Here is a 25,792-nt window from a genome sequence, read left to right on the forward strand (position 1 = left end):
GCTCTCGCAGCTCCTCCTCATCCTCCTCCAGCCAGGCTTCAGCCATCTTCCGCTGCGGCCTGCAGCCGCCGACAGCCACCGCTGCAGCCTGCAGCAGCCGACAGCTGCCGCGGCCGACATCCGCCTCGGGGGATTCTCACGCATGCACACTGCTACCTGAGGTCCCCTACAGCGCACGGAAAATGGGAGCACGCAGGTGGGAGTGCGCATGTGTGCTTAGGGCTTTATTATATTAGATTACGAGTATTCTTTACTGAACTGTAAAACTTGAAATAAGAGGATAAATATTTTGGGGCCAAACCAAAGAGAGCCTTAAAACAAAAGCACCCAATTTAAAAAGGACCCGTGCCTCAAAAGGCAACCAGTATAGTTGTTGGTAAAAATAACTAATATGATCATATTTCTTTAGACCAAAATTAGAAGTACGGCCGATATTTGAATTAAACGAATACGCTTTAAATTTTTCTTGCAAGATGCCAGGTAAATAATATTATAATAATCAAGAATTGACAGAATTAAAGACTGTACTAAAAGTCTAAAAGAATCAAAATATTGTATTTCCCAGTATCTTTCTGTTTATAATTTGTAAACTGTTTGAAACAATGGTTAGTTTAATTGATAAGGAAGGTGTGACACTTTCAGGAATGGTAGATGGAATTAGTTTTTGTTCTATTCAAGTAGCTGGATGCTTAATGTATGTGAATTCTGTGCAGGAGTATTTAGGGTCTATCTGCATCAACATTCCAGAGTCAGATTGATATAATGTCACTTAGGCCTTTGCTGACATTGGTTAGTCAACAGATATGCTAACAGCTAGCAATACTAGGCTCATAGTTTGTACCCTATGTGGATCGCTTGGTGCCTTTTAAATTTGAAACCACAGTGAAGCTTTTATTACACTCAGTACATATAAATGGTTTCAACCCTGTGTGGATCAATTGATGTTTCTTTAGATCTGAAAGCCTACTGATGCTTTTATTACACTCAGTACATGTAAATTGTTTCTGCCCTGTGTGGCTCATTTTGTGATGTTTTAGATTTAAAAGATGAGTGAAGCTTTTATTACACTCAGTACATGTATATGATTTGTGCCCTGTGTGGGTCATTTTGTGACTTTTTAGATGTGAAAGCCAAGTGAAGCTTTTCTTACACTCAGTACATGTAAATGGTTTGTACCCCGTGTGAATCATTTTGTGACTTTTTAGATGTGAAGAGTGAATGAAGCTTTTATTACACTTAGTACATTTATATGAATTCAACCTGTGTGGGTCTTTTGGTGTGTCTTTAAATGTGAAACCTTTGTAAAGCTTTTATTACACTCAGTACATATAAATGGTTTGTCTCCTGTGTGGATCATTTCGTGTACTTTTAGATGTGAAAGCTGAGTGAAGCTTTTATTACACTCAGCACATGTAAATGGTTTGTCTCCTGTGTGGATCATTTCGTGTATTTTTAGATATGAAAGCCGAGTGAATCTTTTATTACATTCAGTACATGTAAATGGTTTGTGCCCTGTGTGGATCATTTTGTGACTCTGTAGATATGAAAGGCTAGTAAAGCTTTTATTACACTCAGTACATGTAAATGGTTTGTGCCCTGTGTGGATCATTTTGTGATTTTTTAGACCTGAAAGCCGAGTGAAGCTTTTATTACACTCAGTACATGTAAATGGTTTGTCTCCTGTGTGGATCATTTGATGTCTTTTTAGAACTGAAAGCCGAGTGAAGCTTTTATTACACTCAGTACATGTAAATGGTTTGTACCCCATGTGAATCATTTTGTGACTTTTTAGATGTGAAGAGTGAATGAAGCTTTTGTTACACTCAGTACATGTAAATGGTTTGTACCCTGTGTGGATCATTTTGTGACTCTTTAGATATGAAAGGCTAGTGAAGCTTTTCTTACACTCAGTACATGTAAATGGTTTGTACCCTGTGTGGATCATTTTGTGACTCTTTAGATATGAAAGGCTAGTGAAGCTTTTCTTACACTCAGTACATGTAAATGGTTTGTGCCCTGTGTGGATCATTTTGTGATTTTTTAGACCTGAAAGCCGAGTGAAGCTTTTATTACACTCAGTACATGTAAATGGTTTGTCTCCTGTGTGGATCATTTGATGTCTTTTTAGACCTGAATGCTGAGTGAAGCTTTTATTACACTCAGTACATGTAAATGGTTTGTACCCCATGTGAATCATTTTGTGACTTTTTAGATGTGAAGAGTGAATGAAGCTTTTATTACACACAGTACATGTAAATGGTTTGTGTCCTGTGTGAATCCTTTGGTGTGTTTTTAGACTTGTAAGCTGAGCGAAGCTTTTCTTACACTCAGTACATGTAAATGGTTTGTACACTGTGTGGATCATTTTGTGACTCTTTAGATATGAAAGGCTAGTGAAGCTTTTCTTACACTCAGTACATGTAAATGGTTTGTACCCTGTGTGGATCATTTTGTGACTCTTTAGATATGAAAGGCTAGTGAAGCTTTTATTACACTCAGTACATGTAAATGGTTTGTGCCCTGTATGGGTCATTTTGTGACTTTTTAGACTTGAAAGCCGAGTGAAGCTTTTATTACACTCAGTACATGTAAATGGTTTGTGCCCTGTATGGGTCATTTTGTGACTTTTTAGACTTGAAAGCCGAGTGAAGCTTTTATTACACTCAGAACATGTAAATGGTTTGTCTCCTGTGTGGATCATTTGATGCCTTTTTAGAACTGAATGCTGAGTGAAGCTTTTATTACACTCAGAACATGTAAATGGTTTGTCTCCTGTGTGGATCATTTTGTGACTCTTTAGATATGAAAGGCTAGTGAAGCTTTTCTTACACTCAGTACATGTAAATGGTTTGTCTCCTGTGTGGATCATTTTGTGACTCTGTAGATATGAAAGGCTAGTGAAGCTTTTATTACACTCAGTACATGTAAATGGTTTGTGCCCTGTATGGGTCATTTTGTGACTTTTTAGACTTGAAAGCCGAGTGAAGCTTTTATTACACTCAGAACATGTAAATGGTTTGTCTGCTGTGTGGATCATTTGATGCCTTTTTAGAACTGAATGCTGAGTGAAGCTTTTATTACACTCAGAACATGTAAATGGTTTGTCTGCTGTGTGGATCATTTGATGTCTTTTTAGAACTGAATGCCGAGTGAAGCTTTTATTACACTTGGTACATGTAAATGGTTTGTGCCCTTTGTGGGTCATTTTATGACTCTTTAGACGTGAAAACCGAGTGAAGCTTTTAGTACACTCAGTAGATGTAAATGGTTTCTCATTTATTAGACCTCTTTTCTGTATTTGGAGTTCTTTATGGCATTTTTTTTTTCTTTTTCTCTTGCCATGGTGGAATTCAAAAGTCACTTTATCACTCTTATTAATTTGGAAAAGGCTCTCTGCTATGTCTCTCTTGTCCTCTGGGATGTTACTGATCTCGCTGTCAGTTCTCTCACACTTAATGCCTTCATCTGTTGAGTCTCCTGTAGGGTCTCTCAGTTCCTTTGATTTATGCTTACAATTCTTTTTGTTAATCTTCTCAGGTGTCTGGGAAATATTCTTACAGACATTTTCTGAGTGTGTTTGGATTTGTTCCATTTCTACCGCTTCTTCTCCTGGATTCTTTTTTCTCTCCCATTCATGTCGGATCTGCTGATCTGCTTGATATAAACAGAAGATATGACTCATGAGTTATAAAATAGAAGCAGTTTCTATGGTAGATCCTGTGTATGATAAGAGCAACGAAAGATTAGGTTCTTACCTTTGCTAATCTTCTTTCTTGTAAATCCTCACATTATTCCGGGACCAGTGGGTTATTTCCTTCCTCCCGCCAGGGATCTGTAGGAAGCCTCAAAACCTCAGAGTCTTTTACCCCCTCCCTCTCGCAATTCATCACTGAACATGCTCCTCTCCACTGCAGTCATAAGAACATAAGCAATGCCTCTGCTGGGTCAGACCAGAGGTCCATCATGCCCAGCAGTCTGCTCATGAGGTGGCCCATCAGGTCCAGGACCTGTATAGTAATCCTCTATCTATACCCTTCTATCCCCTTTTACTTCAGTCTTAAAGCAGCCAGGAACATCTGTAGAGGATAAGAATAAGGGAGAGAGAGAGGAACGGGGAACTCTCTGGCAAGCAAATCAATTCTGATCATATAAACAAAAACAACAACAATTCAAAATGAAATAACAGGTTAGAAAACAGTGAAAATCTGAATGACAAAACAGTGCTAAAGGGAGACACAGCCTGCACTCACAGAGGGGGGCACCTGAACTACATAACCCCACAGATGAATTGCGAAACCCAGTCTGATGGCACTCTTAGATAGACCGGTCAGAAACCCAGTGTACTTGTATTTGTAAGGCAGACAATTGGTGAATCAGCGAGTATAGGGCGGGTTCTCAGAATAAAGTGAGGATTTACAAGAAAGAAGATTAACAAAGGTAAGAACCTAATCTTTCGTTATTGTATAAGAACATAAGCAATGCCTCTGCTGGGTCAGACCAGAGGTCCATCATGCCCAGCAATCCGCTCACGCAGTGTCCCTCTGATCAAAGATCAGTACCCCAACTGAGACTAGCCCTACCTGAGCACGTTCCAGCTCAGCAGGAACTTGTCAAATTTTGTCTTGAATCCCTGGAGGGAGTTTTCCCCTATGACAGACTCCAGAAGAGCGTTCCAGTTTTCTACCACTCTCTGGTTTGTACGGAATCTATCCCCTTTCAATTGTAGAGAGTGCCCTTCCGTGGAGAGGATGCAGTATATAAACTTAAGGTTTAGTTTAGTTCTCCCTATCTTGGAGAAAGTGAACAACCTGTCTATCTACTAAGTCTATTCCCTTCAGTACCTTGAATGTTTTGATCATGTCCCCTCTCAATCTCCTCTGTTCGAGGGAGAAAAGTCCCAGTTTCTCTAATCTTTCACTGTATGGAAAATCCTCCAGCCCCTTAACCATCTTAGTCGCTCTTCTCTGGACCCTTTCAAGTAGAACCGTGTCCTTCTTCATGTACGGCGACCAGTGCTGGACGCAGTACTCCATAATGAGTGCACACCATGGCCCGGTACAGCGGCATGATAATCTTCTCCGATCTGTTCGTGATCCCCTTCTTTATTATTCCTACCATTATGTTCGCCCTTTTCACCGCCACCACACATTGTGTGGATGGCTTCATCGACTTGTCGATCATAACTCCCAAGTCTCTTTCCAGTGGGATGTAAGACAGCAGTCCCAAAAAGTCAGGGTGGGGCTCATGAGCCCACTGTCAATCCAGAGGAACCAAAAGCAATATCCTGCTTTGCCGCCATATCGATCCTGCAAAACTTGGTGAAAGTATATAAATCTCATCCAGAGACACAGCCGACGTCTCTGCTCCAAGAGGAGAAACCCCTCTGTTCAAAGGAGCCCACACCCCTAGCCTTCTCCCCGGCTGCTACATAAGTCGCACAAATGGCCATGCAAATCCACTTGGAAATGGTAGCCTTAGAGGCTGGCCTGCCTTTGCAGGCAGAGCCAGACCAAAGAGGTGGTCAGAGAGGCCAAAGTCATTGGTAGCCTCCAGATATCGCAACAGAAGCCTGCAGATCACAGAGAGCAATTTAGGGCGGCGTTCTCAACACCTGAGTAGCGGTCAGCCAGACTTATACCAACAATAATCTGGCCATTAAAAAGACGGCTGCTGATCAGAAAGAGCTTTCCGGGGATCAGGTTGTTCTGAAATCAGACCAAGGAACTGTGGACTGAATGGAAAAAGGCACAGGAAAATGGTCCAGGACCGAAGCCAGAGAACTGGAAAATCCAATTGAAGCATTTGGAAGAAAATGGAAGAATTTGAAAGAAATTGGAGAATTTGGAAGAATTTGGAGAATTTGGAAGAAGTTAGAAAATTTGGAAGAAATTGGAGAATTTAGAAAATTCAAATGGAACTCTTTCAGAACATCAGCTGTAAAGAGGCGGATACAAGCCCACTGCAAAAGTGAAAAAGGATCAGCTCGTCCGAATCCGGACGCTCAAAGCAGCTGAGGAGACCAGTCTCATCAAAGGCATCAGCCAGATCCAAATTAAATACAGTGGCAGGAGACAGAAGTACCATAAAAACAGCATGGCAATTACTGCAATCGAAGTCAGGCACAGCCAGACAAGACAGCTCATGAACAGGAATCTTCGCCATAAACCAAAAAAAGCCCTGAAGCACCCACCAACTTCATCAAACGAGCAGGGTCTGAGGATATACTGTTCAGACGAACCAAATAAAATCTGGTAAAAGTCCACTCCACAACCGTGGCAGGACTCTGATGAAGTACATGTGTTGCATCAACAGTCCGCAGACTCAAGCAGGCATACTGCGCCAAACTCCAGAAAGCCTCTAGGCAAAATTTTCTTCATAAAGCACGAACCCAGGCAGGCTCCCCAGTCAAGAGGAGGAGGTGAAGTCCGAAGCTCTTACCCCCTTCCCTAGCGCGCTACAGCACACAAAGCAATCAATGTCCACATTCAATAGATTAGGGGCTGGGGAGTCCATCCCAATTGATTTTGAGTCAAATCAAAGGGTTTTTAAGGCAGAAATAAAAGTTTAGATTGATTTTAAATCCAAGATGGCTGCCATCACAAATTTGCACTAAAAACAGTAAAAATAAACAAAATCTGAAAATAAAAAATAGCTATTTGGGGTCTGAGAAGGTGGAGATCCTGAATCCTACTCTCAAAAACTGTGAGATATGACTTTTAAATTGTTTTACAAGCCATCCCCGAAGTTCTGATAGGAAATAATGGAGGTACTCACAGAATCTGCAGTGCCATGCCTGTCAGCAATTTTAACAGCAGCTGAATGGACAGGAAGGACTTTCTGACTCAGAAACTTCTCCAAATGTGGAGAATCTTTGGACTGCTAGCCGGCCAGAAACCGACTATGACCTCTGCTTTCATGGAACCTCGTCAATGCAGTCAGGGCGGGAAAGGTAGCCTGGTGGGTTTCGCTCCAGACGCATACAGCCTGCTTTTGAAACCTGTGACAAGGCCACCGGCCCCCTCCCCCCCCCCCAGTCTATAAATGGTGACACACAGCAGGCTGTCTCCACAGATCCACCAGAGCTTCTTTGTGAAGCTGAAGTCTGGCACCGAAGGACTGCATCTTTTCCTCCAATAGAGGACCACCGAAAAGGGGCCTCAAGGCACTGAAGCCACTGAGAAACGAACTTTAAGCAAAAAAAAAAAAAAAAAAAGAAATAGAAGCAGAACAACTGCAAAAGACTTCTGCAAGGACTGCTTGCAGAAAGTGAAACTGGATTTATTTACCAGCTCTCAGGCTAAGGAGGGTGAAGCATGTGGCTCAGAAAAGTTGTGGATTTCTGCAATACCCAGACTGCGGGTTGGGATTGAACACTTAGCGTATGGAATTCGGATAGGACGTAACAGAATAGCCTCTATCAATTTGCCTGGAACTGACATCAGACTCATCGGTCTATAATTTCCCATATCACCTCTGGAACCCTTTTATAAGTTGGCGTCATGTTAGCCACCCTCCAGTCTTCTGGTACTATGCTGGATTTGGGAGAAAAATTACAAAATTTACTAATAGCTCTGCAAGTTAAATTTTCAGTTCTATCAGCACTCTCAATGTATATCATCTGGTCCAGGTAATTTGCTACTGTTCAGTTTGACAAATTGACTTATCACATCATCCAGTGTTACAGGTTTCTTTGATTCATCAGAATTGAATACCATTTCTGGCACCGGTAACTTCCCCACATCTTTCTCGGAGGAGACTGAATCAAAGAATTAATTTAATCTCTCAACTATAGCCTTGTCTTCCCTGATATCCCCTTTATCCCACAGTCATCTAGCATTCCAACAGATTCTCTTTCTGGCTTCTTGTTTTAATATACCTAAAAAATGTTTCATTGTGTGTTTTTGCTTTTCAAGGTCTCTCTTTGCTCTCCTTATTAGTGCCTTCCATTTGACTTGCCATTCCTTGTGCTGTTTATAATTATTTTCAGTCGGATCTTTCTTCCATTTTCTGAAGGATTCTCATTTGGCTCTAATAGCTTCCTTCACCTCACTCGTTAACTACACCAACTGCCATCTTGTCTTCCTTCCTCCTTTTTTAATACATGGAATACATCTAATCTGAGCTTCTAGGAAGGTATTTTTGAACAATATGCATGTCTGATTTACATAGTAACATAGTAGATGACGGCAGATAAAGACCCGAATGGTCCATTCAGTCTGCCCAACCTGATTCAATTTAAATTTTTTTATTTTATTTTTTGTAATTTTTCTTCTTAGCTATTTCTGGGCAAGAATCCAAAGCTTTACCTGGTACTGTGCTTGGGTTCCAACTGCCAAAATCTCTGTTAAGACTTACTTCAGCCCATCTACACCCTCCCAGCCATTGAAGCCCTCCCCTGCCCATCCTCCACCAAACGGCCATACACAGACACAGACCGTGCAAGTCTGCCCAGTAACTGGCCTAGTTCAATATTTAATATTATTTTCTGATTCTAAATCTTCTGTGTTCATCCCACGCTTCTTTGAACTCAGTCACAGTTTTACTCTCCACCACCTCTCTCGGGAGTGCATTCCAGGCATCCACTACCCTCTCCGTAAAGTAGAATTTCCTAACATTGCCCCTGAATCTACCACCCCTCAACCTCAAATTATGTCCTCTGGTTTTACCATTTTCCTTTCTCTGGAAAAGATTTTGTTCTAGGTTAATACCCTTCAAGTATTTGAACGTCTGAATCATATCTCCCCTGTCTCTCCTTTCCTCTAGGGTATACATATTCAGGGCTTCCAGTCTCTCCTCATACGTCTTCTGGCGCAAGCCTCCTATCATTTTTGTTGCCCTCCTTTGGACCGCCTCAAGTCTTCTTACGTCTTTCGCCAGATACGGTCTCCAAAACTGAACACAATACTCCAAGTGGGGCCTCACCAATGACCTGTACAGGGGCATCAACACCTTCTTCCTTCTACTGACTATGCCTCTCTTTATACAGCCCAGCATCCTTCTGGCAGCAGCCACTGCCTTGTCACACTGTTTTTTCGCCTTTAGATCTTCGGACACTAACACCCCAAGGTCCCTCTCCCCGTCCGTACATATCAGCTTCTCTCCTCCCAGCATATACGGTTCCTTCCTATTATTAATCCCCAAATGCATTACTCTGCATTTCTTTGCATTGAATTTTAGTTGCCAGGCATTAGACCATTCCTCTAACTTTTGCAGATCCTTTTTCATATTTTCCACTCCCTCTTCGGTGTCTACTCTGTTACAAATCTTGGTATCATCTGCAAAAAGGCACACTTTTCCTTCTAACCCTTCAGCAATGTCACTCACATACATATTGAACAGGATTGGCCCCAGCACCGAACCCTGAGGGACTCCACTAGTCACCTTTCCTTCCTTCGAGCGACTTCCATTAACCACCACCCTCTGGCGTCTGTCCGACAGCCAGTTTCTGACCCAGTTCACCACTTTGGGTCCTATCTTCAGCCCTTCAAGTTTGTTCAACAGCCTCCTATGAGGAACTGTATCAAAGGTTTTGCTGAAATCCAAGTAAATTACATCTAGCATATGTCCTCGATCCAGCTCTCTGGTCACCCAATCAAAAAATTCAATCAGGTTCGTTTGGCACGATTTGCCTTTTGTAAAGCCATGTTGCCTCGGATCCTGTAACCCATTAGATTCAAGGAAGTACACTATCCTTTCTTTCAGCAACACTTCCATTATTTTTCCAACAACTGAAGTGAGGCTCACCGGCCTGTAGTTTCCTGCTTCATCCCTGTGACCACTTTTATGAATAGGGACCACATCCGCTCTCCTCCAATCCCCAGGAATCACTCCCGTCTCCAGAGATTTGTTGAAGAAGTCTTTAATAGGACTTGCCAGAACCTCTCTGAGCTCCCTTAGTATCCTGGGATGGATGCAGTCTGGTCCCATCGCTTTGTCCACCTTCAGTTTTTCAAGTTGCTCATAAACACCCTCCTCCGTGAAAGGCGCAGAATCTACTCCATTTTCTCGTGTAACTTTGCCAGACAATCTCGATCCTTCTCTAGGATTTTCTTCTGTGAACACAGAAGTATTTGTTTAGCACATTTGTTTTCTCCTCATCACGCTCCACATATTTGTTCCCAGCATCTTTTAGCCTAGCAATTCCATTTTTTATCTTCCTCCTTTCACTAATATATCTGAAAAATTTTTTATCTCCTTTTACATTTTTAGCCATTTGTTCTTCCGCCTGTGCCTTCGCCAAACGTATCTCTCTCTTGGCTTCTTTCAGTTTCACCCTGTAGTCCTTTCTGCTCTCCTCTTCTTGGGTTTTTTTATATTTCATGAATGCCAACTCTTTTGCCTTTATTTTCTCAGCCACTAGGTTGGAGAACCATATCGGCTTCCTTTTTCTCTTGTTTTTATTGATTTTCTTCACAGAAAGGTCCGTAGCCATTTTTATCGCTCCTTTCAGCTTAGACCACTGTCTTTCCACTTCTCTTATGTCCTCCCATCCTAACAGCTCTTTCTTCAGGTACTTTCCCATTGCATTAAAGTCCGTACGTTTGAAATCTAGGACTTTAAGTATTGTGCGGCCGCTCTCCACTTTAGCCGTTATATCAAATCAAACCGTTTGATGATCGCTACTACCCAGGTGAGCACCCACTCGAACATTAGAGATACTCTCTCCATTTGTGAGGACCAGATCCAATATCGCTTTTTCCCTTGTGGGTTCCGTCACCATTTGTCTGAGCAGAGCCTCTTGAAAGGCATCCACAATCTCCTTACTTCTTTCCGATTCCGCAGACGGAACATTCCAGTCCGCATCCGGTAGGTTGAAATCTCCCAACAGCAGAACCTCCTCTTTCCTTCCAAACTTTTGGATATCCACTAACAGATCCTTATCAATTTGCTGCGATTGAGTCGGAGGTCTGTAGACTACACCCACGTAGAGAGAAGTTCCATCTTCTCTTTTCAGAGCAATCCATATCGCTTCTTCCTCTCCCCAGGTCCCTTGCATTTCGGTCGCTTGGATATTGATCTTTACATAGAGAACTACTCCTCCACCTTTATGACCATCTCTGTCCTTCCTAAAAAGATTGTATCCCGGTATGTTTGCATCCCATCCATGTTATTCACTGAACCATGTCTCTGTGATAGCAACAATATCTAGATCTGCCTCTAATATCAGGGCTTGCAGATCATGAACTTTGTTGCTTAGACTGCGAGCATTTGTGGTCATCGCTTTCCAGCTATTTTTCAGCGATAATCTCCTTTTTCGTATGGATTTTTGTGTCGTTTCACTTTCCATTGCAATACTAAGAAATGAGTTGCTGATATTGCTTATGTTGCAGTCTTTACTACTATCACATCTTTTCTTTTGCCGGGAGTGGTCTCTATAATTGTCCTTCGTACATACACCACCCCCGCCTTCTAGTTTAAATGCCTAGAAAAATATTGTCTACATTTCTCTGCAAGGTTTCTTTTTCCTGCTGTAGTAATATGTAGCCCATCAGTGCAATATAGCTTCTTGTCCTTCCATGTATTTCCCCATCCTCCTGTGTACTTGAAGCCTTCTTGATGACACCAGGCTCTGAGCCATCTATTAAAGTCCTCTGTGTTTTTCACTCTTTGCTCTCCCTTTCCATATGCAGGCAGTATTTCAGAAAAAGCTAAAGTCTTTACAAAAGGTTTCACGCCCTCACCAAGCACCTTTGCTGCTACTCCTCTAAGTTTCTCTTTCACCATTCTCCTCATGTTATCAGGACACGAGAGAGTGAAGGTCTGTAGGGGGTGCAGCAAAATTAGCTAATAGTACCTGATAGCAGTACCATCTTCCCCTCAATTTACTATCCTCCCGTACAGTGATGACACCATGACCACTCAACAAAAATTGGAAGCGTACCGGTTTGCAAGTAACCGTTCGGGAGCACTGCAGAGAAATACAGCAGTTTCCTGAGCACATTCAAGATGACAGAGGTCACTAATTTGGAGAACTGCGTGGTGCCATCTGCAGATGGAGTTGGATTGAAAGACAATGCTCAAGAGCAGTCAAACGCTAATGGGCTTGAGAATGTAATTGCTGGGTTGAGAGAGGACATACTTATCATTTGCTTGGACATTTGACAGGTGGTCTTGGACTTCAAGCAAGATCTACAGGAGAAATTGGAGGCCCAGGTTGACAAGGTAGTAGAGGAGTGATGGATGTCCGTTCAGATCTTGAGGTCCTCCACACCAATAAAATGGAGATCTGGTTGAAACTGGAGGACCTTGAAAATTGCACCAGGCACTGCAATCTGCATCTACGGGGTGTCCCTGAAGAGCGATACAAGGATGTGAGGAAGGTGGCCAAGGACATCTGTGAGAAATTGTTGCAGCTAGCTAATGGAGACAATGCTAATCATATGGAAATTGGTATAGAACATGTGCACAGAGCCCTGGGGCACCCACAGAGCAATTTGGTGAGAGACGACCTCCTTTAGTGTGAAAGAATCCATCTTGCAGGCAGTGAGGCGTCACAACAGTTATAAGTGGAATGGAATTACAGTTGCAGTGTTTCAGGACTTGGCAGCGGACAATTTGAGGAAGTGAAGAGATTTTCAGGGGGTCACAAAATTCTTGCAACAGTTACAGTTAACGGTTGGAATTGTCACCAAGAAAGTGAAAACACCTGAAGAGGCTTGGGATGCCTTGATTGCCCTGATGGTGGACCGCTTGCCAGAGGAAGCTCAGAGGACCAGCAATGCAGTGGTAGGAGAAGACTGGGCAGCATCCTGGCAGAGAGTGTGTGATGCTTGGAAACATCATACAACTGCCGTTGGTACTGCTGCTAATCGGTAAATTGACTGAGACACACCGGGAGAGACTGGTTTAAGGTCTGCAGTTTAAAGTAGACGAATAGTGCGCAAAGCATTTATTTTGTCTAGTTTGGCCATGGATATGGTTGTCTGTGTGATGCAAAGGGGGGGTAGAGCGGGTGAGTTGAAGGTTTGCGGGGGAGTTGTTGAGATTGAGGGGAGTGAGTGGGGGAGTGTCTGAGGTGCTATGGGATAAGGGTATTTTACCAGAGCAGCCTAGCCAGTGTGTGGGCCTTTCTCCAGTATGGAGCTCCAGCCAACACTGGTGGTTGAAGGAATACCGAGGGGGGGGGGGGAAGGAGATAGAAGGGAAAGGGAAGGAAAGTGAATGGGAAGGGGGAGGAGTTCAGAAGAGAGAGGTAGAATGTGATATGGTTCCTGTAGGATTGAGAAGCCCAATGATGGGTATGGAATTGGTATATAGGGTGAAGGAGACGACTGGGGCTGTGGTGGCTGTGTCCAGGTATTATAGGAGGTGGAAAAAGCGGAAGTCCTTCCTGAATGCATAGTAAAAGTGGTCAAAAATAATGTTGGGGGGGGATAAACTTGCCCATCAAGTGCTCTAAGATTTTGCAACATTTGTAGAGTCATAAGGTGGATGTTGTAAGAGACACATTTAGATGTGATAGAGCATGGGAAACTTAGGCACTGCAGTGGAGAAGAAAAGAGGGGTGGTAATCCTGTTCAGAAAAAGAGTGGTCACTAATCTTAAGCAGTTGGAACAGGACAAGGAGGGGCATTACATAATTTGTCAAGGGCAGGTGGCCCGGAAAACCATCATTTTCTGTTGTCTGTATGCCTCTAATCTTTGATATTCGATTTTATCAGGTTCTTACAAAAGGAGAAATTAGGTTCTTACCTGCTAATTTTCTTTTTTTTAGACTCTACAGACTGGTATAGGCTTTACTGATGGATAATAGATCATCATGACCAGCAGGTAGAGACTGAGACCAAACTCTTGATTATAGTATTTAATAGCTGTCAGAATTGCCTTAAGCATGTCCTCAAGAGGATCCAAGATGGCTGCACGCTAAGTCTGGCGTCTCTTACCTCTCCCGAGGGGCCGGTTAACTCTTTGATATTCTTCATATATTTGAATCCTCTACGGAGCCTTTGTGTCCTGATGCCGCATACTAAAAGGAAGGGGGTTCTGAGAACGGCTTCCTCCCAGCTCAGAACCTCTACGCCGGTACAGCAACAAACCCTGGAGAGGTTTCTGAGCCAGCTTACAACCTCGGAACCGAGAGAAGAGGGCCCTGCTGCAAGCTTGGACGATGGAGCGTCCAGCTTCTTAGGGCATGAAATTTCACTGTCCCCTCCGGTATCCAGCGCACCGCCGTGTCCAACGTCAACGCGGGTTGCCCCGACAGAGAGTCCAGGGGCGGAAGTCGTGGATCAGGACTTGAATTTGGAGGAAGGAGCGCCCGTGGGAAGGACAGTTGAGCAACTGACTCTGGGAGCCTCAGCGAGTTCATCGCTGCCTCAGACTCCCCCGGTGGTAACACTAGAGACCATTTGGCAGGCCTTGCAGAGCCTCGACAGCAAGCTTTCAGGATCAACATTAGAGGTACATAATCTCTCAGAGAAAGTGGATAATTTATCTAAAATAATTCAACAAACTAAACATGACTCTGCTGAACAAATAACCTGTGTTAAATCTGAAGTTAAAGACTTAAAGGCAATAACATCAATGCTGGTTAAAGATAAGACATATGTGCATACTAAATTGGAACAATTTGAGAATTTTAATAGGAGACTAAATTTACGAATACTAAATTTTCCAAAATCACCGACATTAAATCCTCTTGACTACTTTAAAAAATATATGATTGAAATTCTTAAAATTCCTCAACAATCTATTCCTCCTATAAATAAAATTTATTATATTCCTACTGCTATGACTAAGGCTGATGAAAGAGGAAATTTGGTGGTGGAAAAAAATTTGACTGCAATGTTGGAGGAATCTCTTTCAGATGTTAAGGAAAGGGGAACGCTTTTAGTCTCCTTGGTGTTTGAACAAGACCTAAACCTTATAATGAAACTTTACTTTCGGAACTTAAATCAAGAATTTTCAGGACAAAGAATTTGGATTTATCCTGATGTATCTAAGATAACACAGGACCGCAGAAAAGAATTCCTTTCTCTGCGTGATGAGACTAAAAGTTTGGGGGCTTCCTTTCTTTTGGCATACCCTTGTAAATGTTTGATTCGATATTTGGGGATTAAGTACACTTTCTTTTTACCATCACAATTGAGAGACTTTCTAGACCTTAAAAAGATCTCTAAAGATAAGTAATGTATATGATCTGTTGGATTTATGATAAGTGGGGTTGTTTAACGTAGTCAGCTTTCTGATAAAAGTTTTTTTTAATTTTATTTCCCTCCATGGAATGTATTGGATCCCTCCTCTTTTTTCTTGATTTTGAGGTCTAAGAAGGATGATAATTTAAATGCCGCATTTATAATTTTGTTTGTTATGTTGTTATTACCTATCTGTATTTCTTTAACAAGTGTATTACTTGTGATAATTTTCAAATTAATAAAAAAATAAAAAAAGCATGTCCTCAAACATCGGCAACGAGACCAATGGATCTGGTCGGACAGGTGCAACAGTGCGCTCCAACGAGGGCGACCTTGAGGAAGAGTATTCCCTTAATTTGGAGGCACGCTTGGGGGGAGGTCTCGTAGAGGCTGGTAGGACTGCACTCACTGCCTGGGATGCCAGAGATTCCGTGGAAGGCTTGTTTGGTACGGAACCTTAAGGAGGAAGGAGACTTACCCAAGGACGAGGCCTTAGCAGGCAGAGCAGACGAGGCCGAAGGTGACTTACTTCAGGGCCGAGGTCGGAACTGAGGTCTTGTCTGCAGGTTGTTCCATCGTTCCGAAGAGCTCAAGGATCCGGGCACGCTGTCGACGAAAAGCCCGCGGTTGGAGAGTGGCACAACGCGGGCAAGACTCGGTAGGGTGGTCGGAGACCAGGCTCAGGATACACCAACGGTGGGAGTCGGTGATTGAAATCACCCGACTGCACTGTGTACACTTTTTAAACTCTGTAACAGGCCGGGACATAAGGGAAAGGAGTAGCTGCAGCCGGACGGAAACCCAGGGTCCCCCAGGCCCAACGAGGATAAAAATAAAAGGCAATTATTATTTTTTATTTTTTGACGCACCGCACAGCAACTTACCGATGAAAACAACAAAAGCCGTGGTGCAAGAAGGCATTTAGATTCGACGCAGAGCTCTTCAGAAAAGCACAGTTACTTACCGTAACAGGTGTTGTTATCCAAGGACAGCAGGCAGATATTGTCTACATGTGGGTGACATCATCCACGGAGCCCCGTTGCGGACAGCTTTTCAAGCAAACTTGATTGAAGATCTTCAAAGTTTGCTGGTGCTGCACCGCGCATGCGAGTGTGCCTTCCCGTTCGAGTTAGGGTGCGTGTCTCCTCAGCGTGGCCTCAGTTCAGATAGCTAGCAAAGAAGCCAACCAGGGGAGGTGGGTGGGTTGCGAGAATATCTGCCTGCTGTCCCTGAATAACACCTGGTAAGGTAAGTAACTGTGCTTTATCCCAGGACAAGCAGGCAGCATATTCTCTACATGTGGGTGATCTCCAAGCTAACCAGAATGGGATGGTGGGAGAGTTGGCAAATTAGGAGAACAGATTACGCAAAACTGACTGGCCAAACTGACCATCCCATCTGGAGAAAGTATCCAGACAATAATGAGAGGTGAAAGTATGAACCGAGGACCAAGTGGCAGTCTTGCAGATTTCCTCAATAGGCGTTGATCTGAGAAAAGTAACAGACACCGCCATCGTCCTGACTTTATGCCCCGTGACCCGACCCTGCAGAGAGAGACCAGCCTGAGCTTAGCAGAAAGAAATACAAGCAGCCAACCAGTTGGATAAGGTCCACTTAGACACGGGACACCCCAACCAATTCGGATCAAATGATATGAAGAGTTGAAGAGTAGTCCGATGAGCCTGAGTGTATTGCAGGTAGAAAGTCAATGCCCTCTTACAGTCAAGAGTGTGGAGCGCCACTTCCCCAGGATGAGAATGTGGCTTAGGAAAAAACACAGGAAGAACAATGGATTGGTTGAGGTGAAAATCCGAAACCACTTTACGCAAGTACTTAGGATGTGTACGGAGGACCACCTTATCATGATGAAAAAGAGTAAAAGGAGGATCCGCAACCAAGGCTTGCAGCTCACTGACCCTGCGAGCAGACGTGAGGACAATCAGAAACACCACTTTCCAAGAGAGATACTTTAGATCAGTGTTTTTCAACCGCTGTTCCGCGGCACACTAGTGTGCCGCGAGATGTTGCCTGGTGTGCCGTATGGTCAGGGCCGCCATCAGGGCAGTACCACCAGTCTAGGGAGAGGGGCGGTCCGCCCCACGTGGACAGGAGAGAGCTGGACGGGGGACCCGCGGAATTCAATACATCTCGAGCCGCGAGGCTCGTCTTCTGTTCCTGCCTGCCCTGCAGCTAACATATAGCCGATCGCAAGCGTTCCCCGATGTCAGCGCTGACGTCGGAGGGAGGGCTTAAGCAAAGCCTGCCCTCCGACGTCAGCGCTGACGTCGGAGAATACTTCCGTTCGGCTATTTGTGCGCGGCAGGGCAGGCAGGAAGCAGAAGACAAGCCTCGCGGCTTGAGCTTCGTTTTGCTGAGAAAGTTGCAAAAATGGGCTGGGAGGCAAACACGGAACACAAAAGGGGGAGGGAGTGCGTTTTGGACACAAGGCATGAACTTGGGAGAGAGGAAGGGAGGGAAAGAGATGCTGAGGTGGGGGAGGGAATGCGTTTTTGGACACAGAAGAAATGGACTTGGGAGAGAGGAAGGGAAGGAAAGAGATGCTGAGGTGGGGGAGGGAATGGGTTTTTGGACACAGAAGGCATGGACTTGGGAGAGAGGAAGGGAGGGAAAGAGATGCTGAGGTGGGGGAGGGAATGCGTTTTTGGACACAGAAGAAATGGACTTGGGAGAGAGGAAGGGAGGGAAAGAGATGCTGAGGTGGGGGAGGGAATGCGTTTTTGGACACAGAAGAAATGGACTTGGGAGAGAGGAAGGGAGGGAAAGAGATGCTGAGGTGGGGGAGGGAATGAGTGTTTGGACACAGAAGGCATGGACTTTGGAGAGAGGAAGGGAGGGAAAGAGATGGTTGTGTACACGGGGAATAGAAGGAGAATTTTTGGTCATAGGGAGGGAGTGAGGTACAGATAGTGGCATACTAGGGTGGGGGGGGGGGGCGGTCTGCCCCACCCCGGGTTTACGTCCCAAGGGGGTGCACAGCTGGCTACCCTCCAGTGTTGTCCCTAGGCCGGCAAACTGCGGCTCTTTAGCCACTTGAGTGCCACCGCCGCCATCGGGAACAGGCCGGCGCCAAGTTCTCCCTGTTTTTCCCTGTGGGGCCGGCCAACTCGCGTCAATTCTGACGTCGGAGAGGACGTTCTGGGCCAGCCAATCGCTGCCTGGCTGGCCTAGAACGTCCTCTCCGACGTTAGAATTGACGACGGGTGGCGAGAGTTGGTCGGCCCTGCGGGGAAGAGAAGCAGGGAGAACTCGGTGCCGGCCTGTTCCCGATGGCAGCAGTGGCAGCCTATTCCCCAGTGGTGGTGGCAGCATTATAAAATACTTTCTTTGTGTTTATTTGATTCCTATATATTTATATATAGTCAATATAGGCAGAGTTAAATTTTTTAACTTTTTCTAATGGTGGTGTGCCTCGTGATTTTTTTCATGAAACAAGTGTGCTTTTGCCCAAAAAAGGTTGAAAAACACTGCTTTAGATGAGCCTTATCAATAGGTTCAAATGGAGGTTTCATCGGAGCTGAGGTCTTGTCTGCATCATGCCGAAGAGCTCAAGGATCCGGGCACCACGATGATGAAGAGCCCGCGATTGGAGAGTAGCACAACCCGGGCAAGACTTGGTAGGGTGGTCAGAGCCTAGGCACAGGATACACGGTGGGGGTCAGTGATCCAAATCACCCGACTGCACTGTGTACACTTTTAAAACCCGGTAACAGGACGGGACATAAGGGAAAGGAGCCACCCGAGGCCAGGCAACCGGACGGAAACCCGGGGTTTCCCAGGTCCAACGAGGATAAAAATAAAAGACAAATATTATTATTATTATGTTTTTTGACACGCCGCACAGTGACTTAACGATGAAAACAACAAAAGCCCCAGTGCAAGAAGGCACTTAGATTCGACGCAGAGCTGAGAGACAGGGCTTTCTGGCTCCACGGAAAACTAAGAACTGAGGCCACGCTGGGGAAACGTGCACCCTAACTCGAGCGGGAAGACACACGCGCATGCACAGTGCAGCACCAGCAAACTTTGAAGATCTTCAATCAAGTTTGCTTGAAAAGTTGTCCGCGACGGGGCTCCATGGATGATGTCACCCACATGTAGAGAAAGCACAGTTACTTACCGTAACAGGTGTTATCCAGGGACAGCAGGCATATATTCTCACATGTGGGTGACGTCATCTACGGAGCCCCAGCGCGGACAGCTTTTCAAGCAAACTTGATTGAAGTTTCAAGTTTGCTACACTGCACCACGCATGTGCATGCCTTCTTGCCCACTAGAGGGCGCATCCCCACCTCGTGGTCCTCAGTTCCATAACCAGCAAAGAAGCCATCCCCGGGGAGGAGGGCGGGTTGTGAGAATATATGCCTGCTGTCCCTAGATAACACCTGTTACGGTAAGTAACTGTGCTTTATCCCAGGACAAGCAGGCATGATATTCTCACATGTGGGTGACCTCCAAGCCAACCAAAAAAGGGCAGGTGGGAGGATGGCAATTTAGGAAAACAGATTACGCAAAACTGACTGGCCAAACCGGCCGTCACTCCTGGATAATGTATCCAGACAGTAGTGGGAGGTGAAAGTATGAACCGAAGACCAAGTGGCAGCCTTGCAGATATCCTCCACCGGAGTAGACCGGAGGAACGCCACAGAAGCTGCCATCGCTCGGACCCGGACAAGGAACTTGTTGAGCCTCCGGAGGTCCAGAATGGGGCGTAAGTCCCCTGTCTTCTTCGGGACCAAAAAGTAACGGGAGTAAAACCCCCATCCCCTTTGGTTTGGGGGCACAGGCTCCACCGCCTGAAGGCTCAACAAGGACCTGGCTTCCGACAGGAGAAGAGGAAGCTGGTCTCGACAGCCAAGAGAAGCCCCCGGCGGATGTTCCGGCGGCAAGGCCAAGAAATTTAGCGAGTAACCCTCGGAGATGATCCGGAGCACCCAAGCGTCCGACGTGATCTCGGCCCAGGCTGGAAGAAAGGCCTGCAATCGGCCCCCGATAGGAAGGGGGTCCTTTGACAGTGCGGAGGGGGCCCGCCCCCAACCGCGCATCACGTCAAAAAGACGGAGCCGGTTTAGACGCCCCTTGCGTCTGAGGCTTTGGTTGGGACGCTCTGCCCTGCTGAGGGGGACGCCGGGGCGGAGGCCTCGAGAAGGCCGGCGTCGACTTCTGAGGGTACCGCCGCGGAGGAGGTCTAAACGGCTTCTGCGGCGGGGCCCGGGGTTTAGGACGGACCAATGAGGCGATAGAGCGCTCATGTTCAGACAAGCGTTTGGTCGCCGCCTCCAAGGACTCATCGAACAACTCGGAGCCCACACAGGGAAGATTGGCCAGACGTTCTTGCAAGTTCGGGTCCATATCCAGGGTACGAAGCCATGCGAGATGGCGCATCACCACCGCAAAGGCGGATACGCGAGAGGCCAACTCAAACGCATTGTAAACTGCGTGAAAAAGGTAGAGGCGCAGCTGAGACAAATTGGCCATAAAGGCTTCAAAATCCTCCTTATGGGAATCGGGCATGACTCCATAATACCTGGGTAACGCCTTCACCATCAGCCTTAAATAGGATGAGAATGTGAATGCGTAATTAAGGACCCTGGCGGCCATCATGGAGTTAGAATAGAGGCGACGACCAAGCTTGTCCAGGGTCCATCCCTCCTGCCCGGGGGGGACCGCAGCAGAGACCCGAGAAGGCTGGGACTTCTTCAACGCCGACTCCACCAGCAACGACTGGTGAGACAGCTGTGCTTTATCGAAGCCCTTGCACGGGACTGTGCGGTACTTAGACTCCATCTTGGATGGAACTGCTGTGACTGTAAGAGGGGAGTCCAAGTTCCTCAGGAAGGTCTGGTGTAGAACCTTGTTGAGAGGCAGCCGGGGAGTCTCTTTGGGAGGAGAGGGCAAATCCTGCTCCTCCAAAAATTCCTTCGTGTATTGCGACCCTGACGCCAGATCACGGTCCAAAGCCCTCCCCATATCAAGCACAAATCTCGAAAAGGAGGAGGGCTTCGAAGGCGGAGAGGGAGAGCGAGAAGCCCTCGTCGCCAAGAAGGAAGGGGAGGCCTCACGGGAGTAACGAGGTTCCTTACCCGTGCCAGACCCCGAACCCCAAGAAGCCGCACCAAGCGACCTCGATGGGGTCGGGGACTGCCCATGCCCCGAGGAACCCTTGCGGGAAGTCCCCGGGGTATGGGGCACCGAGGCACGCCACTTCCGTCACGGCGAAGAGTCCCTCGAGTACTCAACCTCGGAGGAGCGGAGAAGCCTCGGATTATCGAGGCGGAGCTCGGAGACCCGTAGGGTCTCTGCCCCGGTCGTCGAGGAGCGACCGCGTCGTCGAGGAGAGACCCGTTTACGTTTGGGCTTCCTCAACCGACGCTTCGCCCGAGGCTGACCCGAGGGCGAGGAGCCCCGGGAGGACCTCGACGAGGACGAAGAGATCCTCCGAACCCTCCGCACCTTGTCCCGAGGCCGCACGCTCCGCTCAGGCTGGTCACCCGAGGTCGAGGGCAAGGTCGGGGCCGAAGCCAAAGCCCCCCCGGGGGCCGAAGTCGAGGGTACCGAGACTGAGGCAGCCGACGCCGGGGCATCTGCAGGCAGCTGGAGGTGCACGAGGGCACCGGACAGCTCCGAGGTAATGAGTGCACGGAGCAAGTCCTGAAAGGCCGGCACCGCCATCATGGCAGGTAGATCCTGGGCCGGCGGGTGCTCCCTCGAGGGCGACCTCGGTCTCGAGTATTCCCGCGGGGCACTTGACTTCGACGCTCGGGGCGGGGCCGAGGACGACCCACCCGCCCCCGTCGATGAGCCCGAGGATGGCTTCTTCGAGGCTGGAACAGAAGAAGGAAGTGAGGACTTACCCTTCGTCGACTTCGGGGTCGAGGACACAGGCTTCGACGAAGCGAGCTGTCGAGGTGAGGTCGAGGGAGACGAGGCCGAGGTCAAGGCCGGGGCCGAGGCCGACGTCGAGGCCTTCCCCGCCACGGGGTCCACAGAAAAGAGCTCCGCCATACGAGCGCGACGGCGGCGGAGGGCCCTTTTCTGAAAAGTCGAGCACCGAGTGCAGGAGTCGGTCGGGTGCTCAGGACCCAGACAAAGTAAGCACCACCGGTGGGGATCGGTGATCGAAAGGAGGCGATCGCACCGGGTGCACTTTTTAAAGCCTGTCAAGGGACGGGACATGGACACAAAAAACGGCCGGGAACGAACGAGGAGCCCCCGGAGCCGAACAAAAAATCTTTTTTTTTTTTTCGACGAAAACCGAAACACAAACAAATAAAACATTACATTACATTAGTGATTTCTATTCCGCTTGTGCCTTGCGGTTCTAAGCGGATTACATTAGAAGATGGCTGGTCATTTCCAGGCGATGACATTACAATTATTTGTATAACTTTACAAACTTTGCATACCTAACTTTACATAACTTTTCGTACATAACTTTACATAACTTTACTTGGAGTTACTTTGCGTTACTTTACATTATCCTTACCGTGCTTGCATAACTTGCACTAAGTTTACATAATTTATCTTACATAATTTATCTTACATAACTTTAAAAAAACAAAGTAAGCACAGCGACCGAGAAAGAAACACTCAGCCGCGGTGTCAGAAGGCTAAAATAGAAGAGCACAAATTCCACAGGGCTTCTGGCTCCGCGGAAAAGACTGAACTGAGGACCACGAGGTGGGGATGCGCCCTCTAGTGGGCAAGAAGGCATGCACATGCGTGGTGCAGTGTAGCAAACTTGAAACTTCAATCAAGTTTGCTTGAAAAGCTGTCCGCGCTGGGGCTCCGTAGATGACGTCACCCACATGTGAGAATATCATGCCTGCTTGTCCTGGGATAATATGCTGCCTGCTTGTCCTGGGATAATCCATGCTACCGAACCAGAGCAGAGGCTTCCCCCATGTCTGACTCAATAACAGAATGTGGACTTTTCCTCCAGGAAATTGTCCAAACCCTTCACCCTTCTTAAAAACAGCTACACTATCCGCTCTTACCACAACCTCTGGCAGCACGTTCCAGAGCTTAACTAGTCTGAGTGAAAAAATATTTCTTCCTATTGGTTTTAAAAGTATTTACCTGTAACTTCATCGAGTGTCCCCTAGGTCCCCTAGTCTTTGTAATTTCTGACGGAGTGAAAAATTGATCCACTTGTACCCGTTCTACTCCACTCAGGATTTTGTAGACTTCAATCCTATCTCCCCTCAGCCGTCTCTTTTCCAAGCTGAAGAGCCCTAATCAAGATGATAAAGGGGATGAAACTTCTCTCGTATGAGGAAAGACTAAAAAGGTTAGGGCTCTTCAGCTTGGAAAAGAGAAAGCTAACGGGAGATAGGATTGAAGTCTACAAAATCTTGAATGGTGTAGAATGGGTACAAGCGGATCAATTTTTTACTACATCAAGCTTTACAAAGACTAGAGGACACTCGATGGAAGTTATAGAGTACTACTTTTAAAACCAATAGGAGGATGTACTTTTTCATTCAAGAGAATAGTTAAGCTCTGGAACACGTTGCCAGAGGATGCAGTAGGAGCAGTTAATATAGCTGGTTTAAAAAAAGGTTTGGACAAATTCCTGTAGGAAAAATCCATACTCTGCTGTTGAGACAGACGTGGGACAGTAGCCTGGAATACTGCTACTATTTGGCCGCTTGCCAGATACTTGCGACTTGGATTGGCCTCCAAGAAGATGGGATATTGGGCTAGATGGACAATTGGCCTGATCCAGTAAGATTATTCTTAATGTCATTGCTGAAGTCAGAATAATAAAGAAACCAATCAAAGAATAGCAAAACTACAAAGGATTACAGCACACATGAAAAACCCAAAACAGGCACTAAAATATAATAAACACTATGATGATTAATTTTGTAGTTTTTATTGTTGGAATACATCAGTTAGACAACCACTGAATTCAGTAGTGATCTATAGAGCAGAAATATTGAAAGAAATCCAACAATTTAAGTTTTTTGGGGGCTATTAGCTTCTCAAAAAAAATAATAAAAAGGTGCAGAAGAAAATTTCCCATCAACTTATCTGAAGAGATGAAAACCCTGGCTCGACAGAGCTCTGTTTTGGCACTTCCTTCCTTCCACAGGAACTGTGATTTGCAGTTCACCTGATGTAGCCCTGCAGTCACACAGGGCCACTGAATATGATGGCAGACAGCCCAGGACTGAACAGTCTCTCTGTACCCCTCTTTCGATACCGCATTGCCAAACCTGAAGTTTTTGTATACCGCATCCTCTCCACAATCGTAGAGCTCGGCACGGTTTATGAAATCTATTCCCATTCATCTCATTGTAGAAGCCCCTCACTCAGTCATCAGTCCCTAATACTGACCCAGTCCTGAGAGGATATCAAGGGATCTAATGATGTCCCACTACCGCTAAGAAATGTCAACGTATCCCTTACCCAGTGAGATCAGGGTCTGATAATTCTCCTTCATCACCTCTCTGTAAAGCTCCTTCTGTTCTTCATTTAAATAATCCCACTCCTCCTGGGAGAAAGAGATAAAGATCTCCTCAAATGTCACCTGCATCTGAAAGACAAAGCAGAAAACCACCTATTAATTCTCTTACAAACCACCTCACCCACAACAACACGTTAAATGTTTATAAGATCTACAACTTACCTCTCTAGCTAATCATTGTAACTCTGCTTTTTTAAATTAACCTTTTGTAATCCGCCTTGAACCGCAAGGTAATGGCGGAATAGAAATCCCTAATGTAATGTAATGTAATGTAAGTATCTTCCAGGGGGGAAGAGGAGACTTTCTTACTGCTGGACCTAATTCACCAGTGCCAGAAATAGAAGTTGCTTACCTGTAACGGTAGTTCTCCTTGGACAGATGGATCTTACAGTCACACAAGTGGGTGACGTCCCCTTGACGGAGCCGATCCGGCAGTCTAAAAGCTGCAAAGCTCAAGAGCTTTGCACATGTGCCAGCCCTCCCCCTACAGGGTCCCACCCCTTACCTATATAAGCCCACCCCCAACCGGCAAAATCCAGTTAGGTATAAAGCTGGCGGCAACAATAGGGGAGGCTGGGCGGGATTGTGTGGCTGTAAGATCCATCTGTCCAAGGAGAACTACCGTTACAGGTAAGCAACTTCTATTTCTCCCTGGACAGGGATCTTCCAGCCACACAAGTGGGTGCCTCCCGAGCTGAAGGTAACAGAATAGCATCATGCTATTATAATAATCATAAAGATCTGTTACCTGAGATGGAGAGGAGGAGGGAGGTTGACGCCTCATAAAGCCGCTTGCAGGACAGTAGAACCCAGTGATGCATCTGCGCCGGATTCCACATCAAGGCAGTAGTGCTTGGCAAAGGTATGAATCCTGGACCAGGTAGCCGCTCGACAGATCTCTTGGAGAGGCGCGAAACGGAGGTTAGCCCAGGTGGTCGCCATAGCTCGGAGGTCATGCGCCGTGATATGCGGAGGGATCTCCTGAAGAAGGGCGGAGGCGTAGCAAAACGCAATGAGCTGGGTAATCCAAGAGGATAATGTCAATTTCGAAACCGGTCTAGGAGAGGAAGCCGGACGGATGGAGAGGACAACTGAGACGGGTGTAGAGGAGTCGCAGTTCAGTCCAAATAGAGGCGGAGAGCTCTGGCACAGTCCAGTGCCTGGAGTC

The 25,792-nt window shown here is 46.2% G+C and overlaps 1 protein-coding gene across 2 annotated transcripts in view; it reads right to left on the reverse strand.

Annotated features, from left to right (window-relative positions):
- Positions 1-25,792, reverse strand: part of LOC117354690 (oocyte zinc finger protein XlCOF6-like) — a 31,621-nt gene continuing 5,829 nt past the window's right edge. The window contains exons 2-3 of one of the 2 annotated variants that reach the window (XM_033932561.1): positions 24,567-24,693; positions 1-3,654 (exon numbers count right to left, since the gene is read on the reverse strand). In XM_033932561.1, the coding sequence (XP_033788452.1) occupies positions 1,256-3,654; positions 24,567-24,693 (2,526 nt within the window). In that variant the 3' untranslated portion in view covers positions 1-1,255. The remainder of the gene's footprint in view (positions 3,655-24,566; positions 24,694-25,792) is intronic. The other variant, XM_033932562.1, reaches the window with a different exon arrangement.

Source organism: Geotrypetes seraphini, chromosome 2, assembly GCF_902459505.1.
Source record: "Geotrypetes seraphini chromosome 2, aGeoSer1.1, whole genome shotgun sequence".
NCBI classification, from domain to species: Eukaryota; Metazoa; Chordata; class Amphibia; order Gymnophiona; family Dermophiidae; genus Geotrypetes; species Geotrypetes seraphini.